At 42.2% G+C, this 22,570-nt stretch overlaps 1 protein-coding gene across 1 annotated transcript in view; it reads left to right on the top strand.

The window, feature by feature from the left end:
• The window catches only part of ICE1 (interactor of little elongation complex ELL subunit 1), a 47,517-nt gene extending 25,000 nt beyond the window's left edge, over positions 1-22,517 (top strand). The window contains exons 14-20 of the mRNA XM_081324023.1: positions 836-5,101; positions 11,237-11,405; positions 12,382-12,542; positions 12,973-13,163; positions 13,749-13,855; positions 19,084-19,182; positions 21,216-22,517. Of these exons, the coding sequence (XP_081180149.1) occupies positions 836-5,101; positions 11,237-11,405; positions 12,382-12,542; positions 12,973-13,163; positions 13,749-13,855; positions 19,084-19,182; positions 21,216-21,412 (5,190 nt within the window). The 3' untranslated portion in view covers positions 21,413-22,517. The remainder of the gene's footprint in view (positions 1-835; positions 5,102-11,236; positions 11,406-12,381; positions 12,543-12,972; positions 13,164-13,748; positions 13,856-19,083; positions 19,183-21,215) is intronic.
• Positions 22,518-22,570: the final 53 nt, after the last annotated feature.

Genomic DNA, 22,570 nt, shown 5'->3' with positions numbered 1-22,570 from the left:
GACATGTGGCTAGATTGTTTCAGAGAACTCCAAAATGTTCCTTTTTTTCTATGGACTCTGCTGAAATTCTCCCAGATTATGTTACTCAGGAGGCAGATCATATTTTCCAAAATAAAATGTTGTTCCATCAGAAATGGTTTAAAGTATTTTGGACACAATATTCCAGATGAAATAAGCCTGTTCCAGTGCTATATCAGCCCGGAATATTTCTAAGCAATTCTGATATTTAAGCAATATACTTTTCAGGCTAATTTTTGTAGCAACTATACATTATTTATTTATTTATTTATTTATTTATTTATTTTTTATTTATTTATTTATTAAATTTTTATACCGCCCTTCTCCCGAAGGACTCAGGGTGGTGTACAGGGCAATAAGTATTAAAAGACAAAATACAAAAGTTAAAAAACAATTAAATGTTATGCCCGATATATACAATAATTAAAAATCATATTTAAACCCCAACCCCATCAAACCAGGCCAGATTGCTCAAATAAATAAGTTTTTAGATCCCGCCGGAAGGAGCGAAGGTCGGGGGCCATCCGGAGCTCAACCGGCAAGCGGTTCCACAGGTCTGGCGTGCCCACAGAGAACGCTCTCCCCCTGGGGGCCACCAGTCGACATTCTTTGATCGGAGGCACCCTGAGGAGGCCCTCTCTGTGGGAGCGCACTGGACGGAGGGAAGTTGACGCCGGCAGCAGGTGTTGCCGTAGGTAATCCAGACCCATGCCATGTAGGGCTTTGTAAGTCATTACCAACACCTTGAATCTCACCCGGAGGGCAACCGGCAGCCAATTATTACTACATTAATATTTACATTTTTTTTCTCTTTAAGGACACTTTATTTGGAGACATCACAGACTCCAGTGATGATGAAATGGAGCAGAATGCACAAACACTTGAAAATATTATAGACAAATATGATGAGGACAAACCAGCACCTAAAACTTTGCATTTGACAGAATTTTGCTCACAAGTTTTAAAAAAGACTCATCTACAGGTATCACATGAAAGATCAAAAAAAATAGAAAATGAAGCATCAGTGCTTTCATCTGACTCTATGCTCAGAGCATCAGAGTACCTTAATGAGAACAATGCTAAATCAAAGACTGAAGAAAAGCACCTAAAAGAAGATTCTGACTTTGAACAAGTACACACAGCCTCTGAAATAATATCTCCCAGTACAGAGAAACTCAGTGAAAACATGATTAGCAAAATAGAAACAGAAGGGCAAATCGTCATTGGACATGTGCTGGAAGAAACTAATGATTTCATTCAAAAGGAGGAAAAGAAAATGTTAATTGAAACAGAAGATGATTGGAGTCAAGAACCCAAAGGCAGTGAAGAACAGCAAACCAAAGAACCGATTTTAACTGCTGAAAAAACACCAGTGGCTTCTAAACAGACAAAGGATCCTTCTAATGGTAAAGAAGGAAGAGTGATGGAAAGTGTTTTTGAGGACCTCCAGACAGAATCTTACTCAGGAAAAGCGAGCCTACTCTGTGAAAAGCACATCGAACATATAACAGTAAAAGAACAAAATGCGACAACTGAAAGAAATAATGAACCATTAATAGAGGGGAAAAAGAATGACAGTAATTCTGAATTCCTCCCCGAAACAAATCTTTGTGAAAGAGTCCAGCAACCAGCTGCCACCGTAACATGTACAGAATCTATTGAAAAGAACATTGATTCTTCGGAACCTCATTCTGAAGCTGAGATACGCAACCAACAAAATGGAAGCGAGGTAAATGGAAAGAATGAACAGGTTTTGAGATCAAATTCAGATATTGCAACATTAATTGAGGATTTGAAACAATCATATCATGGCAGCAAAATAATTAAGGCCATGAATGATAGTCCCAGAGAAAATGTGTCTGATGGAGCTAGTGAGGGAACAAAGTTAAAAGATTTACCAAAGGAGGGACAATTAGAATGGTTACTTGATGAGAAAAAATCTATTAAATCACCACAAGGGGAATTAACTTGCAAAAGCAATACCAACAAGTTGCCAACCCAAGCCTCTACTGCTGAAGACTCTTCATTGACATCTGAGGGAATTATTGAAGCAAGTCAGGTGTCCTTTGAATTACACAATGTCACTGAAAATGCTTCACAAGTGGGGCATGTTGAAAATGCAAACATTACACCCAAGAACATGTCCACAGTAGAAAGAATTGGGAACAGTTTAAATAGTAACATGGAAGAATTAAATCTGCTAAGAAAAAGGCTCACAGATATAAATTGTGAAGCAAGGAAACTCACTGAAATGGAAACTGTACAATCTCTTAAAGCAGGATTATGTGAAAAGGATTCACCTACTTTAATGCATGGACATTCACAAATTGAAAAAAATAGTGCAATGATCATAAATGAGCTACCTGATACAAAAAAGTATGCCAAGGAAGAAAAAGGGCTGAATTATGATTTTTCTGCATCAAATGAAGTAGCTTCAGTACAGAACATGAGCAGTGATACAGTTCAACCGATGCAAAATGTGTCACAAAGAAAAAATGGAGAAATTGAATCAGCCTTTTCTGTTGTTAAGACAGGTGATTCTGAGGCAAATATGGGATCTGTGGATGTTGCTCTTTCCTCCCCTGACAAGGAAAATGCTGATTACATTGATCAACATAATTCTGAGGAAAATTGGAAGGATAAAAAGTCAAAAACTGTGGAATCTGAGGGAGACAAGCTGTGGAATCTGAGAGATATAAACTGTGATTATCACAATCCTAGTAATAAGAAAGATGAAATAGACTTTGAACAAGACAGAAATCATGACACTTTCAACAAGCCCCAGGCATTAATTACTATTAAAAGTTGCAGTAGAGAAAATTCTGAAATGCTGTCTTCTGATACATATTGTTCAAACAATATTAACAGCGCAGATACTTCTACAGAAAACAAATTACTGCTGAATCATGAGGAACTTCTTATTCTCAGGGATCAGAGTTTAGACACACGGTCAAGAAATGATACTGTGAAAAATATCAATGAAAAAACAGCTAAGAAAGCAGATACTGTATCGAGTACCGAAATAAAGTCTAGAGGAATAGATGAAATAAGTATGTTAGAAAATTCTGTTTCAGTGGGAAATTCCTCTGTCTCAGATTCATCAGAGGAAGAATTTCATCCATTAAGAAAAGTGAATTTCACAAAAACACACCCAGGGTGTGCAGTGTCCAGAGGTATACCTTGTTCAACCAAAAACAGTGAAGATAGTCTTCCACCCAGTATGACTTCTTCAGATGACACCAGACATGAGATGTTCCCTGTGGTCAAAGGAGAGGAATTCTCTAAAGATAGAAAAGCTGAAATAGGTGACACTGGCTCCTCTACAAATGAAGTGATTGAAAAGACATGGGAACATTCGTATGCATCAATGTGGCGCTGCACTAATGAAAATACAACCTTAAAAATAGAAGCATCCACAGCAATAGAAAAGTTAGAAGAGAACCAAGCAGAAGGAAATGCTTCAGTAATTACTTTATTGCCAAGTCAGGATTTATATAACAAGAAAGCTATCTCTGGGAAGTCATCTGTGCGTGATCCAGATGTTAATGATGACACAGTTGTACTGCATACAAAATACCCTAATGATAGACAAGTCGACTCTTATTTACTTGTAGAAAAATCCATCGTGGAACTAAAATGGAGCGTTTCCACTTCAGAATCCAGCTCAGGTACAGACCAAAGTTGCATCGTGGCTTGTCACATTGATGATGGTAGTGATACATCCCATTACAAGAGGCATGATATAAATAATGATAAAGGAAGTGTTGCATCTAAGACCAACAGGACATCCATATCACCTATCTCTGAGTCTTCCAACTCTAGTAATAAACTACAAAAAGTGGTATCGGAAAAATTGGACCTGCCAGTTGTTTCTGCAAAGAATAGAGAAGAGCAGACATTCAGCACTTCAGAGCCTGTCATGATTAAAGCAAAGGAAGAGGTTAATGATAGTGATGGTGGCCATTTCCAGAGCATATCTATCTGTAAGAGAAAAAGGGAAAATCAGCCCACCCTACCAGCTGAAACCATTCTAGCTAATGTAGATACTTCTACACCAACTATGTATTATCCAAAAACTTTATCAAAAATTATGCAAGAGATGGGTCCACCGTTACCTCCATTGCTTCCACCTTTGCTAGCTACCCCTCCAAGAACTGCTCAGCGCATTTCCCCTGTAACATCAATTTCAAGCCAATCTTCCTTACCATCTCCACTTGATGAATTGATTTCTCCTTTACATAAAACCCCAGTTCCTCCTCTAACATCAACACTGTCAGAGACCCCAAAATGCAAGTCTTCATCATCATCGTCATCTTCTACTTTGTCACCCTCTGAAATGTCAATAGGTCAGAGAAGTTTATCATCCCCTCTTCGGTTTTGTTCCAACACTCCTAAACATGCCCTTCCCGTTCCAGGTAGACTGCCTTCATCTGCACCTAGTAATTCTGTTCCATCTGTGCCTCAGGAAAACTCAGTGAAAATTTTGGACAGTATGTATCCAGAATTATCTGCTCGGGCAAGAACACTCAATATCCTGAAAGGTAACATTCAGTTTAATAGGTCATCTTCTGTAGATGGGAAGGGTAGCCATCAAATCGGTGGCTTTAAAGCAATTGCTTCCACATCAACTGCTTTTGTAAAAACAAGGATCAGATTTAAATCTGATCCAGAGAAGCTGCTCTCCAATGTCAATGAGACTGGGAAAAGGAAGTTGCCATCTGTGACTATGCCAAAGAGTGTCAAAAGACCATGTTTAGATAGCAGCAGTTCATCAACACTGAACCCCTGCTCAGAAGACCTCTCAGATGGTGACCTACAGTGCATTCCTGGTGGTGACTCTCTGGACAGTGGGAATGCTACTAAGTCAACAGCTGACTATAATTCAGAATCACTTTTGGAAATGGAGAAAACAGTGGATCCTGATATGTCGGTTGCGATTCTAGCATTGGAAAAAATTTCCGAAGCTTGTTTTGACCTGTTGCCTGTTATTCGTAGCCGTGTTCTTGTTGGTAATACATCAAAAGTTCCAATAATGAGAGATGAAGAGAAAGAAGTTGTTTATGAACTTGCTGTTAAAAAGAAGGTCAGCTTTATATTTAAATGTGTGTGTGTGTGTATACACATGTTTTCATTTACTAAAGGAAATAGTGAAAAAAAACTTAAATACAGAGCCTTAGTCATGCTAAAAGAGGCATTTAAGAGCTCATTGATTTTTAATTGAAGATAAGTATTGCTTCAGTTAATGATATGGAGATTTTTTTTTAATCAGTCATAGCTACTATACATAGATATTTAGGTCCCAATGGTTCTTTTTCAAAAGGCAACTGGACTTTGTTTTTCTTCGAAGACGTTTCTTCAAGGAAGTTTCTTGGACAAGAAACGAAACATGTTCAAGGAAAAACAAAGTCCAGTTGCCTTTTGACAAATCACCTTTGGGACGACCATGACCTGGATGACTGAGAATCTCTATAGACATAGAGGTTTAGGGGTTTTGCCTAAATCAACATTTCTCTTTCTCTCATTACTACCTCAGAGAATCTATGGGTTGAGGTCCTAATCCAACATTAGCATTAGCTTGTCAATTACCTTTTTACTACAAAAGGAAATAATACTTTCTTGGAGGCACTGAGGTTATAGATGTCCCCATAAATCCAGTCTGCATTAAAGAGTGCTGTGCAGAGCAGCTTTCCGTCCATGAAAATTTCAGTTAGAGAAAGGAAGTGCTTTGCTTAAAATGCCTATCCCTCCTTTGAATATTTTGCCCTCCTTTTGGCTATATCACACGTATCAATTGTTTGAGAGCTACTGTGTAACCTAAAGGTCAAAACCTTGGTGTGGGTTATTGTTTTATAGATCTTAATTAGTTTAACTTTTTCATTTTTGTTGATGCATAGTTCTTTGGAATGTATTTTGAATGAATTCCATATTGTTTAGGTGGCAGGACTGCAGTCGTTCAATTAGACGTATGTTTCAGTTTCAGTTTCAGTTTTATTAAATTTTTATACCGCCCTTCTCCCGAGGGACTCAGGGCGGTGAACAGGGCATATGATAAAAATACAAAACTACAAAAGTTAAAATAGAATTAAATTAATGCCCAAGATAAAACAATAAAATATACAAATATTTAAAACCCAAATTAACTCCCCATCAGGCCAGGCCAGCTTGTTCAAACAGGTGGGTCTTTAACCCGCGCCGGAAGGAGCGGAGATCCGGTGCCATCCGGAGCTCCACCGGCAGTTGATTCCACAAAGCCGGGGCGCCCACAGAGAAGGCCCTCCCCCTGGGGGCCACCAGCCGGCATTCTCTGACCGGAGGCACCCTGAGGAGGCCCTCTCTGTGGGAACGCACAGGGCGGAGGGGAGTTGACGCCGGCAGCAGGTGGTCCCCGAGGTATTCCGGACCCATGCCATGTAGGGACTTAAAAACCATCACTAAGACCTTGAACCTCACCCGGAAGACAACTGGTAACCAATGTAGCTCGCGGAGCAAAGGTGTAACATGGGAGTACCGGGAAACTCCCAAGACAACTCTCGCGGCCGCATTCTGTACCAGTTGGAGCCTCCGAGTGGTCTTCAAGGGAAGCCCCATGTAGAGAGCATTACAGTAGTCAAGGCGAGAGGTCACGAGCGCATGAGTGACCGTACACAGGGCATCCCGGTCCAGATAGGGCCGCAACTGGCGCACCAGGCGAACCTGGGCGAAAGCCCCCCTAGTCACAGCTGCTACATGATCTTCCAAGGTAAGTCGTGAATCTAGGAGGACTCCCAAGTTGCGAGCCCTATCCACGGGGGGTAACAGCTCACCCCCCATAGAAAGGGATGGAACATTTTGAATGTCCCGGGATGCCGGAATGTACAGCCACTCAGTCTTGTCCGGGTTGAGTTGAAGTCTGTTCCTCCCCATCCAGACCCGAACCGCCTCCAGGCAACGGGACATCACAGCGAGGGCATCACTGGGGTGGTTTGGGGTAGAAATAAAAAGTTGGGTATCATCAGCATATTGATGATACCCAACTCCAAAACCACGAATGATCTCACCCAGCGGTTTCATGTAGATGTTGAACAGGAGAGGCGAGAGAACCGACCCCTGAGGAACTCCACAAACGAGAGACCTAGGGGCCGATCTCTGCCCCCCTGCCAACACCGACTGCGAACGTCCCAGGAGATAGGAGGAGAACCACCGAAGAACTGTGCCTCCCACTCCCAATCCCCTGAGACGCCGCAGCAGGATACCATGGTCGATGGTATCGAAAGCCGCTGAGAGGTCTAATAGGACTAGGACAGAGGAACATCCCCTATCCCGAGCCCTCCAGAGATCATTCACCAGAGCGACCAATGCCGTCTCCGTGCTGTACCCGGGCCTGAAACCCGATTGGTACGGATCCAGATAATCCGCTTCATCCAGGACCAGAGGGAGCTGATGCGCCACCACACTCTCAACAACCTTCGCAAGAAAGCGAAGGTTGGAGACTGGACGAAAGTTGTTCAACACAGCTGGGTCCAAGGCAGGCTTCTTGAGGAGGGGTCTCACCACCGCCTCCTTCAAGACGGTGGGGAAATTACCCTCACTCAAAGAAGCAGATATCACCGCCTGGAACCAGCCTCGTGTCCTCTCCCTAGCTGCATAAACCAGCCAGGAAGGGCACGGGTCCAATAAACATGTGGTGGAGCTCAGCCTCCCCATAATCCTGTCCACTTCATCAGGGGTCACAGAATCAAACTCCTCCCAGATAACATTGACAAGACCGCCCGTGTCCTGATCGTCAGACTCTGCCCAGCTGGAGTCCAAACCGGTCCGAATCCGAGCGATTTTATCCGACAGATGCTGACCAAACTCCTCGGCACGACCCTGTAAGGGATCCCCCCTCACCTCCTGATTAAGAAGTGAGCGAGTCACCCTAAACAGGGCGGCCGGGCGATTATCTGCGGACGCGATGAGGGTGGAGAAGTAATTACACCTCGCCACCCTCATCGCAGCGAGATAAGACCTAATATAGGTTCTTAACCGCAATCGGTCGGATTCGGATCGGCTGGACCTCCAGCAGCTCTCTAGGCCCCGTTTCCGACGCTTCATCTCCCGGAGCTCCGCGGAGAACCATGGAGCTCGTTGGGATCTGCACCGGGTCAGGGGCCGCAAGGGTACAACTCGGTCCAGTGCCTCAGTGGCCGCCCTTTCCCAGGCTTCCACTAAGGCATCCGCCGAGTTGTGAGCGACGGAGGCAGGTGGGGATCCCAGCGCTGCCTGGAACCCATCGGGGTCCATTAAGCGCCTGGGGCGGTACCATCTAATTGGTTCCGTATCCCCACGGCGGGGGGTGGTAAAACGGAAGACCAGCCGCAGGAGGTGATGATCCGTCCATGACAGGGGCATGATAAATGGAGAGCCCCCACCAAGATCATCCAACCATCGTCCAGATAAAAAAACTAGGTCCAGGGTGTGGCCTCCCTCATGAGTTGGTTCAGAAATTACCTGCGTCAGGTCCATGGCCGTCATGGAAGCCATGAACTCCCGAGCCAACTCAGATGACCCTCCCAGGGATGGTAGATTGAAGTCACCCAAAACTAAAAGTTTGGGGAACTCAATCACCAAACCGGAGAGGACATCGAGTAGCTCAGGCAGGGCTGCCGCTGTGTGACTAGGCGAAACGTACACCAGCAGCAAGCCCAACTGCGCCCCCGAACCAAACCTCAAAAAGAGAGACTCACACCCGACTATCTGAGGGACGGTGGTCTCCCGCGGACATAAGGTCTCCCTGATAACTACCGCCACTCCCCCGCCCCTACCTTGAGCCCGGGGCCGGTGTAACGCTCGGAAACCTGGTGGGCAAAGATCAACCAAAGGGACCCCACCCTCTGGGCCCAACCAGGTTTCGGTAATACAAGCCAGGTCCGCATGCTCACCCTCCACCAAATCCCGCACAAGGGGAGCCTTATTAACCACGGACCTGGCATTCAGGTACACCAGCCGGAGCTCAGGAGGCTGCGCATCCTCGCTCCCGGCACCTCGGGGAAGAAACAGAGGGTCGGAGCGCCTCACCGCTTGTAAACAGCGGGGACGGCCCTCCCGGTATGTGAAGGGTTTCCTACAGAATCAGATTCATAGAGCACGTAATCTAGCTTGATCTATTCTGAAAAACAGCGGCTTTTCAACCCCCCCAGGCAGAAATCACTTCTAACTGGAGATGTTTGGGAATGGACCACCCAGAGCCCCCTTCACAACATCCAGAGCCCCTCCCTGAGAAAGATGAGCGGTTAAGAAGTATGAAATATAAATCAATCAATCTTTTGCATATAATGTTTATACAGTACTACTGAGATATGGCATTCCCTAGAACCATCTCTCTTTTTTTCGGTTTCTTACTCGTATACAGTATCCCACCCATGTCCAGCACAAATTGCGTCAGTTTGGAACCAAATTATCCAGAAAGGGCTCATTTTTTTTATAATCAAAGACTTGATGTAAAAACAAGAATTAGAAGCTAAAGATCATAACGGGAATAGGAGATGATACAATAATAGCCCTTAAGTAGGCATAGCCAAAGTTCATGGGAATCATTTTTGAGGGCCTGCGGTATTTTTAGGTGAGTTGATCTTGAGCTTGAATTAAGGTTTGCCCAGCAGATTTTTTTTTTCTTCCCCTTTGGGAAATCACAGCCCCATTTCTCAATTGTTTGCCATAGTTTCTGAGGGCTGCGGGTAAAGGTTTTAAAGGGTCAAACAGTGGCACAATTTGTCAGTAGAACTAGGACACCAGTTGACCTGACAGGAACCAACTAGTGTTGAATTGCTACCCAACTCAGCCTATCAAACTTCCCTGTATAAACAGCATATCTTGTTCAATCAACCATTCAAAAAACATTTTGCAATGGTGGTGTCAATGTGATAACGGATTTTAAAAAGTTGCAATTTTCAGACAGTTATTAACCAATTCCTGAAAGGAAATAATTGATGGCCTAAAACTGACTCAGAAAAGGATGCAGTTATTTTTTTTTATTTTTTTATTTTAATTCCATTTATATCCCGCCCTTCTCCAAAGACTCAGGGCGGCTTACAAGCTTAGCAGTAGCCTTCATTCTATGTATATGCCTGCTTATTAGGGCTTTCACACACACCCCAAGCGGCATTATTACAAAGTCAGCTTAATTGCCCCCAACAAGAACTATAGCGAAAATTTATTTTATTTATTTATTTATTTATTTTATTATATTTGTATACCGCCCTTCTCCCGAGGGACTCAGGGCGGTGAACAGGGCACATATAAATAGAGAATACAAAAATTAAAAAGAATTAAATAATCACCCAGATAAGAACAATAACAGTATAAAAACCCCATTAAAAACCCTAACATCCCCCATCAGGCCAGGCCAGCTTGTTCAAATAAATGGGTCTTCAGACCGCGTCGGAAGGAGCGAAGGTCCGGTGCCATCCGGAGCTCGACCAGCAGCTGGTTCCATAAAGCCGGAGCGCCCACAGAGAAGGCCCTCCCCCTGGGGGCCACCAGCCGACATTCTCTGACCGGAGGCACCCTGAGGAGGCCCTCTCTGTGGGAACGCACAGGGCGGAGGGAAGTTGACGCCGGCAGCAGGTGATCCCTGCAGTACAGTGCCAGATATTTTATGGATTCAGTGTCACCTGACTTTCATGGATGATGTCTTTCCACAAATAGGCAATTTTAAAGCTGCCTCCAGCAATGTATAGAAAATAAGTTTGAACCTTGTCATTTAAAATACTTTCCCATCTTTGGTGCCCTGATAAAATGGAAATAGGAAGCACCAATTGCTATATTTGAAACTCATGATACTGTAATTGATAGAAGCAAAAGAAGAGGGCTACTGAATTCTGCTTATTTAAGACCCTTACATCACCCTAGATAGCGCTCAGACAGTTGACACTGGATCTAAGTAAAAAGGCAGGAGAAAAGTCCGAGCAATGGGTTCTTCCGTATTGTATTTAGTGAGAGATACAAAAGGACAGTGCAGTGCTTTGGATTCAAAGAGGAAAAGATGCTGTGGGGCACAGAGGGACATTGCTGTAGCATCTGTCAAGAACTCTTTACAGCAGCTGTATCTTTTCTCAGCACTGAGGCTATTCTTCCTTGTTTTTGATAACTTGCTAGTTCTGAAGATCATTGTGGTATCTGTTCATTTTACTATTGCTTTCTCGTTATGGTGACACTTTTTGAAATAAACTCAAAAGCACATACTGTTTTGCATTTATAGTCCTTGGCCGAGCCAGCTTTACTGGCTATTCTTAATAAGCTGAAAAAGCAGAAGGCGTCCTTGGGCCACAATTATATTCAGTCCCTTTGCAGAGTCTATGTTGGAATATGCCATCAACTTGGAGACTTAGAAAAAGCACGTCTCTTCTGCTACACTCTACTTAAGGAAGGTATAGTATAACTTGGAGTTTATATGTTCTTATAAACTACCATATATCTAGAAGATTCAGAAGCATAACCAATTAGATAACTATTGCAGTTAGAGAGCATTAAAAAAAACCTGTGAATAACACTCTTTATCCCTCCCAAACATACAGTTTACTGCTTCAGAACATTTGACTGGCATTCATTTAAAACATTCTCAACCCTGAACTATATTTTTCAGGCAGGAACAGTCTTTTGATCCTAATTGCAAACTATTAGGTTGGAATAATTTCCTACCTTTCTTCTGCTGGTTTGTTATGGGACGTGATGGGAAGTTGAGGCCATTCAGAGGTACAAACTGAGGCGCCTGCTTTTATTTATTTTAATTATTTAAATCTGGGTGAGCAACCCTTGGTGAGTTTTTTTTTAAAAAAAAATGTTTAGGCTCTGACAGCCATAGGGATAGTTGGTGGTGACTGCAAAGGATGGAGCTGGAATTTTGGCCTTTATTAAAATGTTTCAGGATTGTAGGGAAGAGGATTTGAATAGTTGCAGAGCTTAATTTACTTTATCCCTTATTTTAATAAAATGGGATTGTCGGGGGAAAAAATTAGCAGATTGATCTGGAATGCTTTAGGGACCACAGCCATTGCACTAACGGCTACAGATCACCCAGTTCTCTTTTAAACCTTCAGTTTTATGTTATCTTTTAAGGGAGGGAGGGCTGGCTGCCAACAATGTGAACAGAACCGTTTCTCTTTGAGAGTGAAGATGCTCTGTACCATTTTGGGGGAGACATCATTTGTATCATTATTATATTATTTTTTATTAAATATTTTTATCCCACCTTTTATATGTAACCCAAGATGGCAAATGTACCTAGCTTTTATGCTTAAGGGAGGCCTAGAACTCGCAGTCTCCTGGTATTAAAGGGTTTGCCCCCGCTCAGTTGGGAAGTCATTTTTTTCCCCTTTTGCTTTAATTTTTCTTTCTCCCTTCCAGATTTCCCAAGGTCTGACCAGTTGATATTGTTTATTGCAAACATATGGAGTGAAGTGTTCTCCTCTGAAAGTGTGATCAACAAAGCAATCCATTTAGTAGCTAGAAAGCGTGCAAAAGGAGATGTCTTGAAGTGCCTGAAAACCTACCTCAGTTGGGAAGAGGTACAGATATTTGATGTTTTCTTTGTGTGTAATGAAAGGACAGACTCCACTTTCATTTCTTAGTGATTATCTAAGATCGGAACCACATTTGATTTATCTTTTAAGATATAAAGGGCATTGTTGCAAACTTCTTCGATGGTCTGTTGCTCAAATACCAGTTTCTGAAAAGTAACACGAATGGACTTATCCCCCCTAAGTTAGAAATGCAGATTTGATATTTGACAAAGCATTTATCTCTATAGTACTTAATTTTTGCAGGGTTTTTGTGTGTGTTATTGTTCATTTATTGGGGGATTTTTACATGTTTTCCAAAGCAAACACAAGCATATCTTTTATCTCCTGAGGTCAGAATTCCCCAAAACTACTTCCATATATTTTTCTGTCATGGAAATTTAATTTAAGCTAAATTCATGCTTTTATTGTCTTCTAGAGTGCACCAGCAGATATTAGCATGATGATCTCCAGCCTACTTTGGGCAATACAGTTGTGTCCACAAATGGAATTTCAGCTGAGTGAAAAATATGGAGAAGATCTGAAAGAGAATATGTGGCAGTATGTGTTTGCTATTGACCTCTTATGCTCATATCAAAAGTGGTGCTGGACCCATGATAATATCATAAGGTACCGTGATTAATTTTGTATTTCTAGATACCGTACCACTCTAGAGCAGTGTTTTCAAACTTAGCAACTTTAAAACGTTTGGACTTCAGCTCCCAGAATTCCCCGTTAACTTACCTCCGTGGCCATCTTCCCACCTGTGGCAGCCAAGCAGCTAGTTGCAGATGCCAACCTTTTTATTGAAGTGAAGATGTACAAAGGCTTCGGAGGAATGTTCCCTTTATTGTGCACCTCAACAGTTCACTCCAGACCTCAAGTGGCAAACTCTTCAATTCCACTTTGCCCAATGCTAAGAATGGAAGGCCATCTACCGTTACGGCCCCAGACAACATGAACATCAGCCAGTGTAACTGACTGTATGTTAAAAGGAAGGAATGGAACAGAGAGGCTTTCTAACATCTTGGCTCTGTGTTAGATGCCTAACAGCAGGGAGGATGAAGTGAGGTGGGGGAAGGCTTACTGTTTCACGCTAGCTGTAGCTGAAATTATCTCAAGCCAAAGCTTTTTGTCTTTTTTGTCAGAAGAATTTGGCAGGCCGTGCTAGCTTTGAACAAGAATGCGCCTATAATTCTCCGTTTTGTTCCATAGCAAAGAGCTGTGGCCAATCATGGATAATTGGATAAAGAACAGGAATGGCAATGGAAGCTCTTCCTCCTCTTCGGATATAATCATTGCAACTGTGCTGAGACTGATAGGTGAGCGGGTGAGGTTTTCACTGCAGCTCTCAGGCTCTTGAACACCTTCCCCTTCTATCTACCCCTCCTTAGGAGAACTGACGAAATACCGTAATCAGCTTTAGGTGATGCTGATTTCTGTATCCTTAATACAATTTCCTAGTATTAAGGAGTAGAGGTAATAAGTCTTTTTCCCCCCTATCTTTAATAATGATAGAATGGTCCTTAGATTCCAAAGACTGAATATATTAAAGTTCACCACCACCATGTTTTTTTTGTGTGTATGTGTGTACGTGTGTGTGTACGTGTGTGTGTGTGTGTGTGTTTTAGTTGCACAGTTCTCATTGATCTTGAGGGATATCCAGGATGAGTGAACTCGGGGTTTGTGCTCAGATTTGATAGATGATACAAGTTCTGTTCCTTCCCAACAAAAGTTCCATTTTTTTTCAAAGGCAAACTAATTGCAAAAGGGCCCTCATTTGCAGAACTCCTTTCTGCCAATTCCGTTTTTTGGGAGGGTGGGGGGGTGTCTCTTTCCTCTCATTTCTTGCCTCTGACTTTCATAGCACCAAAAAGGAAGTATGTGTTCAGGAAAACATCCAAGGAGGAAAGGCAAAGCAGGTCAGTCATGAGAGGAAAAGGAAGAAATAGACCCTCATTGGATCTTCTGTGTTATATTGCATGACTGGCGCACTATTAAGCTAGCACACCTGTTCCCCTGCCATTTTCCCCGGGCAGACTCACAGCCATGTCAACACCTTATGAGCTGTAGTTTGCCTAAACAAGGGGTAGGCAACCTCGGCTCTTTTGTGACTCGTGGACTTCAACTCCCAGAATTCCTGAGCCAGCATGGCTGGCTCAGGAATTCTGGGAGTTGAAGTCCACGAGTCATAAAAGTGCCAAGGTTGCCTACGCCTGGCCTAAACTATCGGGGGGTGGGACTTGGAAATGGGACTTTTTTAAACAGAATACCATTTCAGCATCTCCTCATCTATGGTACCATGTGCGACCATTCAGTTACATAAGCCCCCAACTGCAACCTACAGCAGTATAACTACACTGTGTGCACAATTATTAGGCAAGTGAGTATTTTGACCCTATTATCGTTGTCATGCATATTTTCCGCCTCCAAGCTGTATAAACCTGAATGCTTAGTGGATATAAGCATATCAGGGGATGTGTATTTGTGTAATGAGGGAGGGTGTGGCCTAAGGAGATCAACACCCTATATCAAGGTGTGCATAATTATTAGGCGGCTTCTTTTCCTCAGGCAAAATGGGCCAAAAAAAGAGTTAACTGACTCTGAAAATTAAAAAATTGTCAGAGGGATGCAGCACTCTTGAAATTGCTAAGATATTGGGGTGTGATCACAGAACCATCAAACATTTAGTTGCAAATAGTCATCAGGGTCGCAAGAAACGTGTTGAGAAAAAAAAACACACATTAACAGCCAAAGAGTTGAGAAGAATCACAAACGTGAAGCTACCAGGAACCCATTATCCTCCAGTGCTGTCATATCAGTAACGGGCAGAGCTCCACTTCGACTCAGATGCCAGCACGGTGGAGGTGGGGTACTGATATGGGCTGGTATTATTAAAGATCAGCTAGTTGGACCTTTTCGGGTTGAAGATGGACTCAAAATCACCTCCCAAACCTGCTGCCAGTTTTTAGAAGACACTTTCTTCAAACAGTGGTACAGGAAAAAGTCTGAATCTTTGATGAAGACCATGTATTTTATGCGGGACTTTGCTCCATCGCATGCATTGAAGTACTCCACTGCATGACTAGCCAGTAAAGGCCTTAAAGATGAAATGGTAACATGGCTCTCTTCCTCACCTGACCTATTGAGAACTTGTGGGCCCTTAAATGGGAGATTTATGGTGAAGGAAAACAGTACACCTCTCTGAGCAGTATCTGGGAGGCTGTGGTTGCTGCTGCACAAAATCGTCAACAGATCAAGAAACTGATAAGACTCCATGAATGGAAGGCTTATGACTGTTATTGAAAATAAGGGTGGCTATATTGGTCACTGATTTTTTTTTAATGTCAGAAATGTTTATTTGTACATTTTGAGTTGTTGGTTTATTATTCTCACTTTAACGGATGCAAATAAACAAGTGAGATGGGCAAATTTTCATTTTTCATTTACCGTATTTTTCGGAGCATAAGACGCACTTTCCCCCCCCCAAAAGTGAGGGGGAATACGAGGGTGCGTCTTATGGTCCGAAGGTGATCGGTATGGCCAGCCCCAACCTCCGCAAGTGGAAAGCAAGGGAGATTGCCAGGAGCACAAATCAGCACGTGCTGAGAAACGCCGATCTCACGCTCCTGCAATCTCCCTCGCTCAGTTTCAGTTTCCCTTGCTACAAGAGAAAGCAGGCTGAAACGGAGCGAGGGAGATTGCCAGGAATGCGATCTCGCACTGCTGCAACCTCCCTTGTTCTCTTTCAGCCTGCTTTCTCTTGTAGCAAGGGAAACTGAAACTGCACGAGATCACGTTCCTGGCAATCTCCCTCGCTCCGTTTCAGCTTGCTTTCTGCAAGAGAAAGCCGGGCTGCAGGGCCGCCTCCGTGGGTACTGCTCTAACACAGACAGGAAAGGACAAAGAGGGAGAGAAGGAAGGAAGGAAGGGACAATGGGAGAGGGAGGGAGAGAGAAATAGAGAGAGAGAAAGATAGGGAGAGAAGGAAAAAGAAATGGAGGGAGAGAAAGGGAGAGAGAGAAGGAGAAAGAAAGGAGAGAGAAATAGAGGGAGAGAGAGGAAGGGGGAAAGGGAGAGAAAGGGAGAGGGAGAAATAGAGGGAAAGAGAAAAATAGAGAGGGAGAGAAAGGAGAAAGAAAGGGAGGGAAATAGAGGGAGAGAAAGAGGGAGAAATAGAGGAAAAGAGAAAAATAGAAAGAAGGAGAGGAAGAGAAAGGGAGAGAGAAAGAAAGGGGGAGAGAGGGAGAGAAAGAGAAGGAGAGAGAAAAATTAAATTAGTAACATGATTGTTAGTGAATCTGGTTTCCCCACTAACTTTGCTTGTCAGAAGGTTGCAAAAGGCGATCACATGACCCTGGAGCAATGTGACCATCATAAATATAAATCGATTGCCAAGCATCCAAATGTAAATCACATGACCCTGGGGATGCTGCAACGGTCATAAGTGTGAAAAATGGTCATAAGTCACTTTTTTCAGTACCATCGTAACTTTGAACAGTCACTAAGTAAATTGTTGTAAGTTGAGGACTACCTGTACTTTTTTTGGGGGGGTGTCAAGTTTTTGACACCTTGCTGGGCGACTGGTGGTACTCAGACATTGCCTTGTCCTAAAAGTGGTACAACGGATGAAAAAGTTGAAAAGCCCTGTTTTAGTATACTGATACTATTTGGTTCAGAATATTTTTTTTCTTGTTTTCCTGCTCTAAAAACTGGGTGCGTCTTATGGTCAGGTGCGTCTTATGGTCCGAAAAATACGGTAGTTGCATAATAATTCTGCACACTAATACCGTAGATTCCGGCGTATAAGACTAATTTTTAACCCATGAAAATCTTCTCAAAAGTCAGGGGTCGTCTTATACGCCGGGTGCTGAAACTTTAGGGACAGGGCTGGCTGGAAAACCTGGAGCAGATCTTCCATTTAGTCTGCGCAGGGAAAGCGGGACCAATTGGAGTAGAAGCTGCAGTCTGTGATTTTTTACAGGCTGGGGTCTGGGCTTCTTTCCTTCTAAAGTTGAAGAGCAGCTGTAGGCAGGTGGGGAATGCAAGAGCAATTTGAAAGGCAGGTGGGGAATGCATAGCAGAGCAGCAGCTTAGCTCTAATGACACATTTGACTCAGGAACTGGGCAGGCTGGCTGGAAAACCTGGAGCGGATCTCCCATTTGGTCTTTTTTTTTAATCTCATTTATATCCCACCCTTCTCCGAAGACTCAGGGCGGCTTACAATTTAAAGCACAAATCAATGTGCTTAGCAATAGCCTTCATTCTATGTATATGCCTGCCTATTAGAGCTTTCACCCCACCCACCCCCCACAAGCAGCATTATTACAAAGTCAGCTTATTGCTCCCAACAATCTGAGTCCTCATTTTACCTACCTCGGAAGGATGGAAGGCTGACTCAACCTTGAGCCTGGTGGGATGAGAACCTGCACTAATTGCAGGCAGCTGGTGTTACATAAGGCTCTGCGCAGGGAAAGCTTTAGAGTGAATTAGGAAAAGTGAAAAAGTGAATTAGGAAAATAGGAAACGGTTGCTGGAATTGGGTATGTGTAGTTTAATGAAGAGAAGGGTGAGGGATGACATGATAGCAGTGTTCCAATATCTCAGGGGCTGCCACAAAGAAGAGGGAGCCAAGCTATTCTCCAAAGCACCTGAAAGCAGGACAAGAAGCAATGGATGGAAACTACTCAAGGAGAGAAGCAACCTAGAACTAAGGAGAAACTTCCTGACAGTTAGAACAATTAACCAGTGGAACAACCTGCCTCCAGAAGTGGTGAATGCTCCAACACTGGAAGTTTTTAAGAAGAGACTGGACAGCCATTTGTCTGAAATGGTATAGGGTTTCCTGCCTTAGCAGGGGGTTGGACTAGATGACCTCCAAGGTCCCTTCCAACTTCTTCTTCTTCTTCTTCTTCTTCTTCTTCTTCTTCTTCTTCTTCTTCTTCTTCTTCTTCTTCTTCTTCTTCTTCTTCTTCTTATTATTATTATTATTATTATTATTATTATTATTATTATATTAAGTTTAATCCACTTGCACTGTTTTATGTTTACATGTTTAATGACAACAGCCTTATGTTTATAAGTGACAGTTTTCCTACTAAGTACCTGCATGTCATAAGCATTTGAATTAAAATTACCATATTAAAATCAAATCTGATGTTTTTTAATTTTTATTTGGTGTGCGTTGGAAGAGGGGTAGTCTTATACAGCGAGTATAGCCCAAACCCTATAATTTAACAAGAAATGTAGGGGGTCGTCTTATACGCCCAGTCGTCTTATACTCCGGAAAATACGGTATTTGCCCAATAATTGTGCGCACATAGATATTCTCCTAAGAAAGCCAAAACCTCACTTCTACTTCCTTAAATATTCAGGTTTGAGATTTATTAACATTTTGGATTGACCGAGAGCACTGTAGTTGTTCAATAAGAAAATTAACCCTCCAAAATACAACTTGCCTAGTAATTGTGCACACGGTGTATATAAGGCAGGTTGAGCAGATAATTGAGAAATAAATTTCAGTTACTTCTTTCTTTTGACACTTTATAGGTCGTCTAGGACAAATAGGTCTGAGAGAAGGATTTTTTCTTGCTGTGGAAAATATCAGTTCTGTTATTGGAATCTTTCTCCAGCACGCAAAAGAAAAAGGTAATAATCTTATGTATTGTAGTTAGCAAAAATGAATTGTCCATCAGCCACCCCGGTAAGTGGTTTTTCCTTTAAGTAAGGAGAATCGGAAAATGAGTTGGATTGGGATATAACAGTAGGCCTACACAAGAATCACATAGCCGGTTTGGGGGCTAGATTCTCATCTGCGCTGTGCTGAAAGCAGTGAGGGTGGCAGGTGTCTGTCTTATTTCCTGTTCAGTAGTGTTGCTCAGAAAGTTATGCCAATGTTACCTGTAACATGAATACATACAAAATGTTTGTCATAAGAAAGAATTTGGTAGGGGGAGGGCACTGTTCAAAATGGTAAAAGACAAGAAAAAAAGGCCAGCAGAGAAAATGAAAGAGAAATTAATACAGTAGGAGGCGTTGGGGTGGGGAAATGAAAAAAAAATAGTTTTAAGGAAACTTAAGAAATTGAACAGTGTTGTAGAGAGGAGAAAAATGGAAAGCTGGATAAACGAATGAATTGACAGAGGATAAAGTGAAAATGCAAATGAGGATGGTGAAACACAGCAGCAGCAAACAGCTGGTTATTCCCAGAAGACTGCTGGAGAGTGTTTACTCAATCCCACAAGCTTTCTCCAACCAGACAAGGCAGCTCAGGCTGCCATGTTTCTCTCTGGCACCAAGTAGGGACTCAAAAAAGCAAAACCAAAAATAATCTAATTGAAAAGCACATGGGCAGCTTAAAGTCAATAACCGATGGTGCATCTCCGGGGTTTAAGCTTATTGAGTCATATCATCCCAAGGCCACAAAGTGACACCAAATATACCTGCTGAAACTGGTATGTATTTAATTAGGAAACAGCAGCAAAGGAAACACAGTTCGATGTAGGGCTTAGAGAAGAAGGCTTAGAGCAGAGGTAGGCAACCTGGCTCAGGAATTCTGGGAGTTGAAGTCCATGAGTCACAAAAGAGCCAAGGTTGCCTACCCCTGGCTTAGAGCAAAGGGACAATGGGTATAGTTCTCCGAATGGAGACTGAGCTTCAGCTGCAAAAAGTTGGGCAAAGGCTCAAGTACATTAAAAATGAAATATATGTCTGCATATGATTTACCTTATTAAAATCTGGGGGAAATAATATTTCCTAACCTGTTCTAACTCTGTTCCCAGCAAGATCCAAAAAACAAAGCCTCCCAACAAGTTGTTTCCTGTTGAGTGAGGGAAGCCCTGCTTGTCCAGGGCTTTTTGCAAATGGAGTTTCTTACTAGAAGTACAAGATATAAGTTACAGTTTACAGTTACCTTTATGTATTCCAATCCAGTTGAGTGATCCTTACTGGCTTTCCTGGTGTCAATTTTATTTATTTATTTAAAAGATTTATATAGCCGTTGCATCTTACAACCAACCGTGAGCGGCTGCCAACTGAAAGCATACCAAAGATAAACACCATAATAAAACTCTAAAACTAAACACTTTCAGAACAGTAAAAACAACAAAAACCTGTCGCCAGATCATACAGTTTCTTCTCCCAGGACTTGGGGGAAGAGCCGGGTCATCAAAGCTTTACCGAAGGTGTCGCATCATGTCCTTTATACTCATTCCTTCCTAAATGAAACTTCATGTCAAAGATTTCATACCAGATTTCATTTCACACTAGGCATTTTGTATGTTGATGTGTACGGGTGTACATACACCCACACTATGGAAATATCCTCAGAGTGTGCAAAGTTCTGGTTTTTGGAACAAGGTGCAAAACTCCCTATTTTTTCTAGCACACTAAATTCCCAGCATGCGTATTAAGAGACCCAGCTCTCGGAAGAGAAGTTGGACTTGCAAGATCTTGCAAGTTACAGGATGTCCATTCTATAGTGTACAAGTAAAAAAAGGTTATCCTGAATCACCTCATTCCTCATCAGGCTTGAACGTCCCACAAGTCCTAGGATAGTGGTCCTACTTTGGAATCCTGGTAGCAGGACCAATATTTATGTGAATAATTGCATGTTGCCCCAGTGGTTTAAAATTCCTTTTGGTCAAGGTTACTATTGATTGTTATATTTCCATCTTTTCCAGATGTGGCCTGGGGTGTCCAGTTAGCAGCCACATATGCCCTCTTTGATTTGGGGCCTAGCAATCCATCAAAAATCCTGGAGGCCATCCATGCATGGAAAGCAGTAAACCCCATCGGCCTTCCCTCTGCTGTTCTAAATGGCATAACTGAAGTCAACAGTCTGCTAACGTGCACAGAAGAACGGAAGAATGTTCATTAGCATCATGTTTCCAATTGAAAATGGAGGCAGCTCCTCTGAAAGAAGTTTCTTCGAAGCAAGAGAGGCCTTTGAGAGACAGCAGAACATAGGAACTCTTTCTTAGGTGCATTCAGAACATCTTGGCCCATGTAGCGTGAAATAGGCTGCGTTGCAGATGAGTCTGTCCTTATATACTAGGAGAGAAAAGGCAAATTGTCTTGTGTACTAGCTCTCTTTAAATCGGAAAACAAAATCATTTATGGCAATAGAAGTGTTCTCTTAGATACGGTCTTCCAAATTGGGAGTCATAAGCTTTTATATGCCAAAAGGTCTCCAAATTGCCTTCATTGGAAATTAGTTGAAACCTTTTTTAAGCAAAGTGAGTTTGTCCATTTGTCCATTGATTAGCATGCTAACTTCAGAGAATTGAATATGTTAAAGAAGGCTATTCCTAATAGTGTGCACATTCGTCCCGCTTCTTTCTTTAAACGGATTCAGTAAATCCCCGGTGTTTCAAAATACCACCTATTTTCTCACTAGAAAACAGTACTGGGACAAAAGAGGGATATTTGTGCCATGGGAAGTGATGTACCTCTCAACTTTAACTACATTAAAAATAGATTTGCTTCTACTGTAAATTTCTTAATCTTGACCAAAGCATGACTTAAAAAAAAAATGCTAGCAATAGCCACCGTCCTTTTAATTATTTAAAGGAGCCATAATGTGTTTCCTGCAATATTTAACATCCACATTATATAGACGATTGAGAAGACTTCTCTATGAGAATTTGTATATATGTTATATTCAAATAATGTGTTTCACATTTCACTTTGTTCCAGTTTGGGAATTTTATTATCTGTATATAGAAATTGGAAAGAAAGACACTTGCACTATTCAATGATATTTTACTTATTTTCAGTTATATATAAAAGTATAAACTCTTTTTCCTAATAAATATGGTTTGTGTCTTTTATAGTTGCATAGTTTCCATGCCAAGTGTTGCTAGTCCTAACTGCCAAAGCATAAAATCATAAAACTACTGTCCAAATTTGAATATAGAGAGAGAACATTTCCTTTCCTGCACATGAAAAAAGTATTATTTTTGTCTCAATAAATATTTCAGTAATTGATAATGAATTACTCAATCTCTGCTTTTGAATGTACTTGAAGCATCTAACA

Source organism: Vipera berus (genome assembly GCF_964194415.1).
Source record: "Vipera berus genome assembly, chromosome: 3".
NCBI classification, from domain to species: domain Eukaryota; kingdom Metazoa; phylum Chordata; class Lepidosauria; order Squamata; family Viperidae; genus Vipera; species Vipera berus.
Note: the sequence above shows the minus strand (reverse complement) of the source record. Positions and strands in the feature narration are given on the sequence as shown.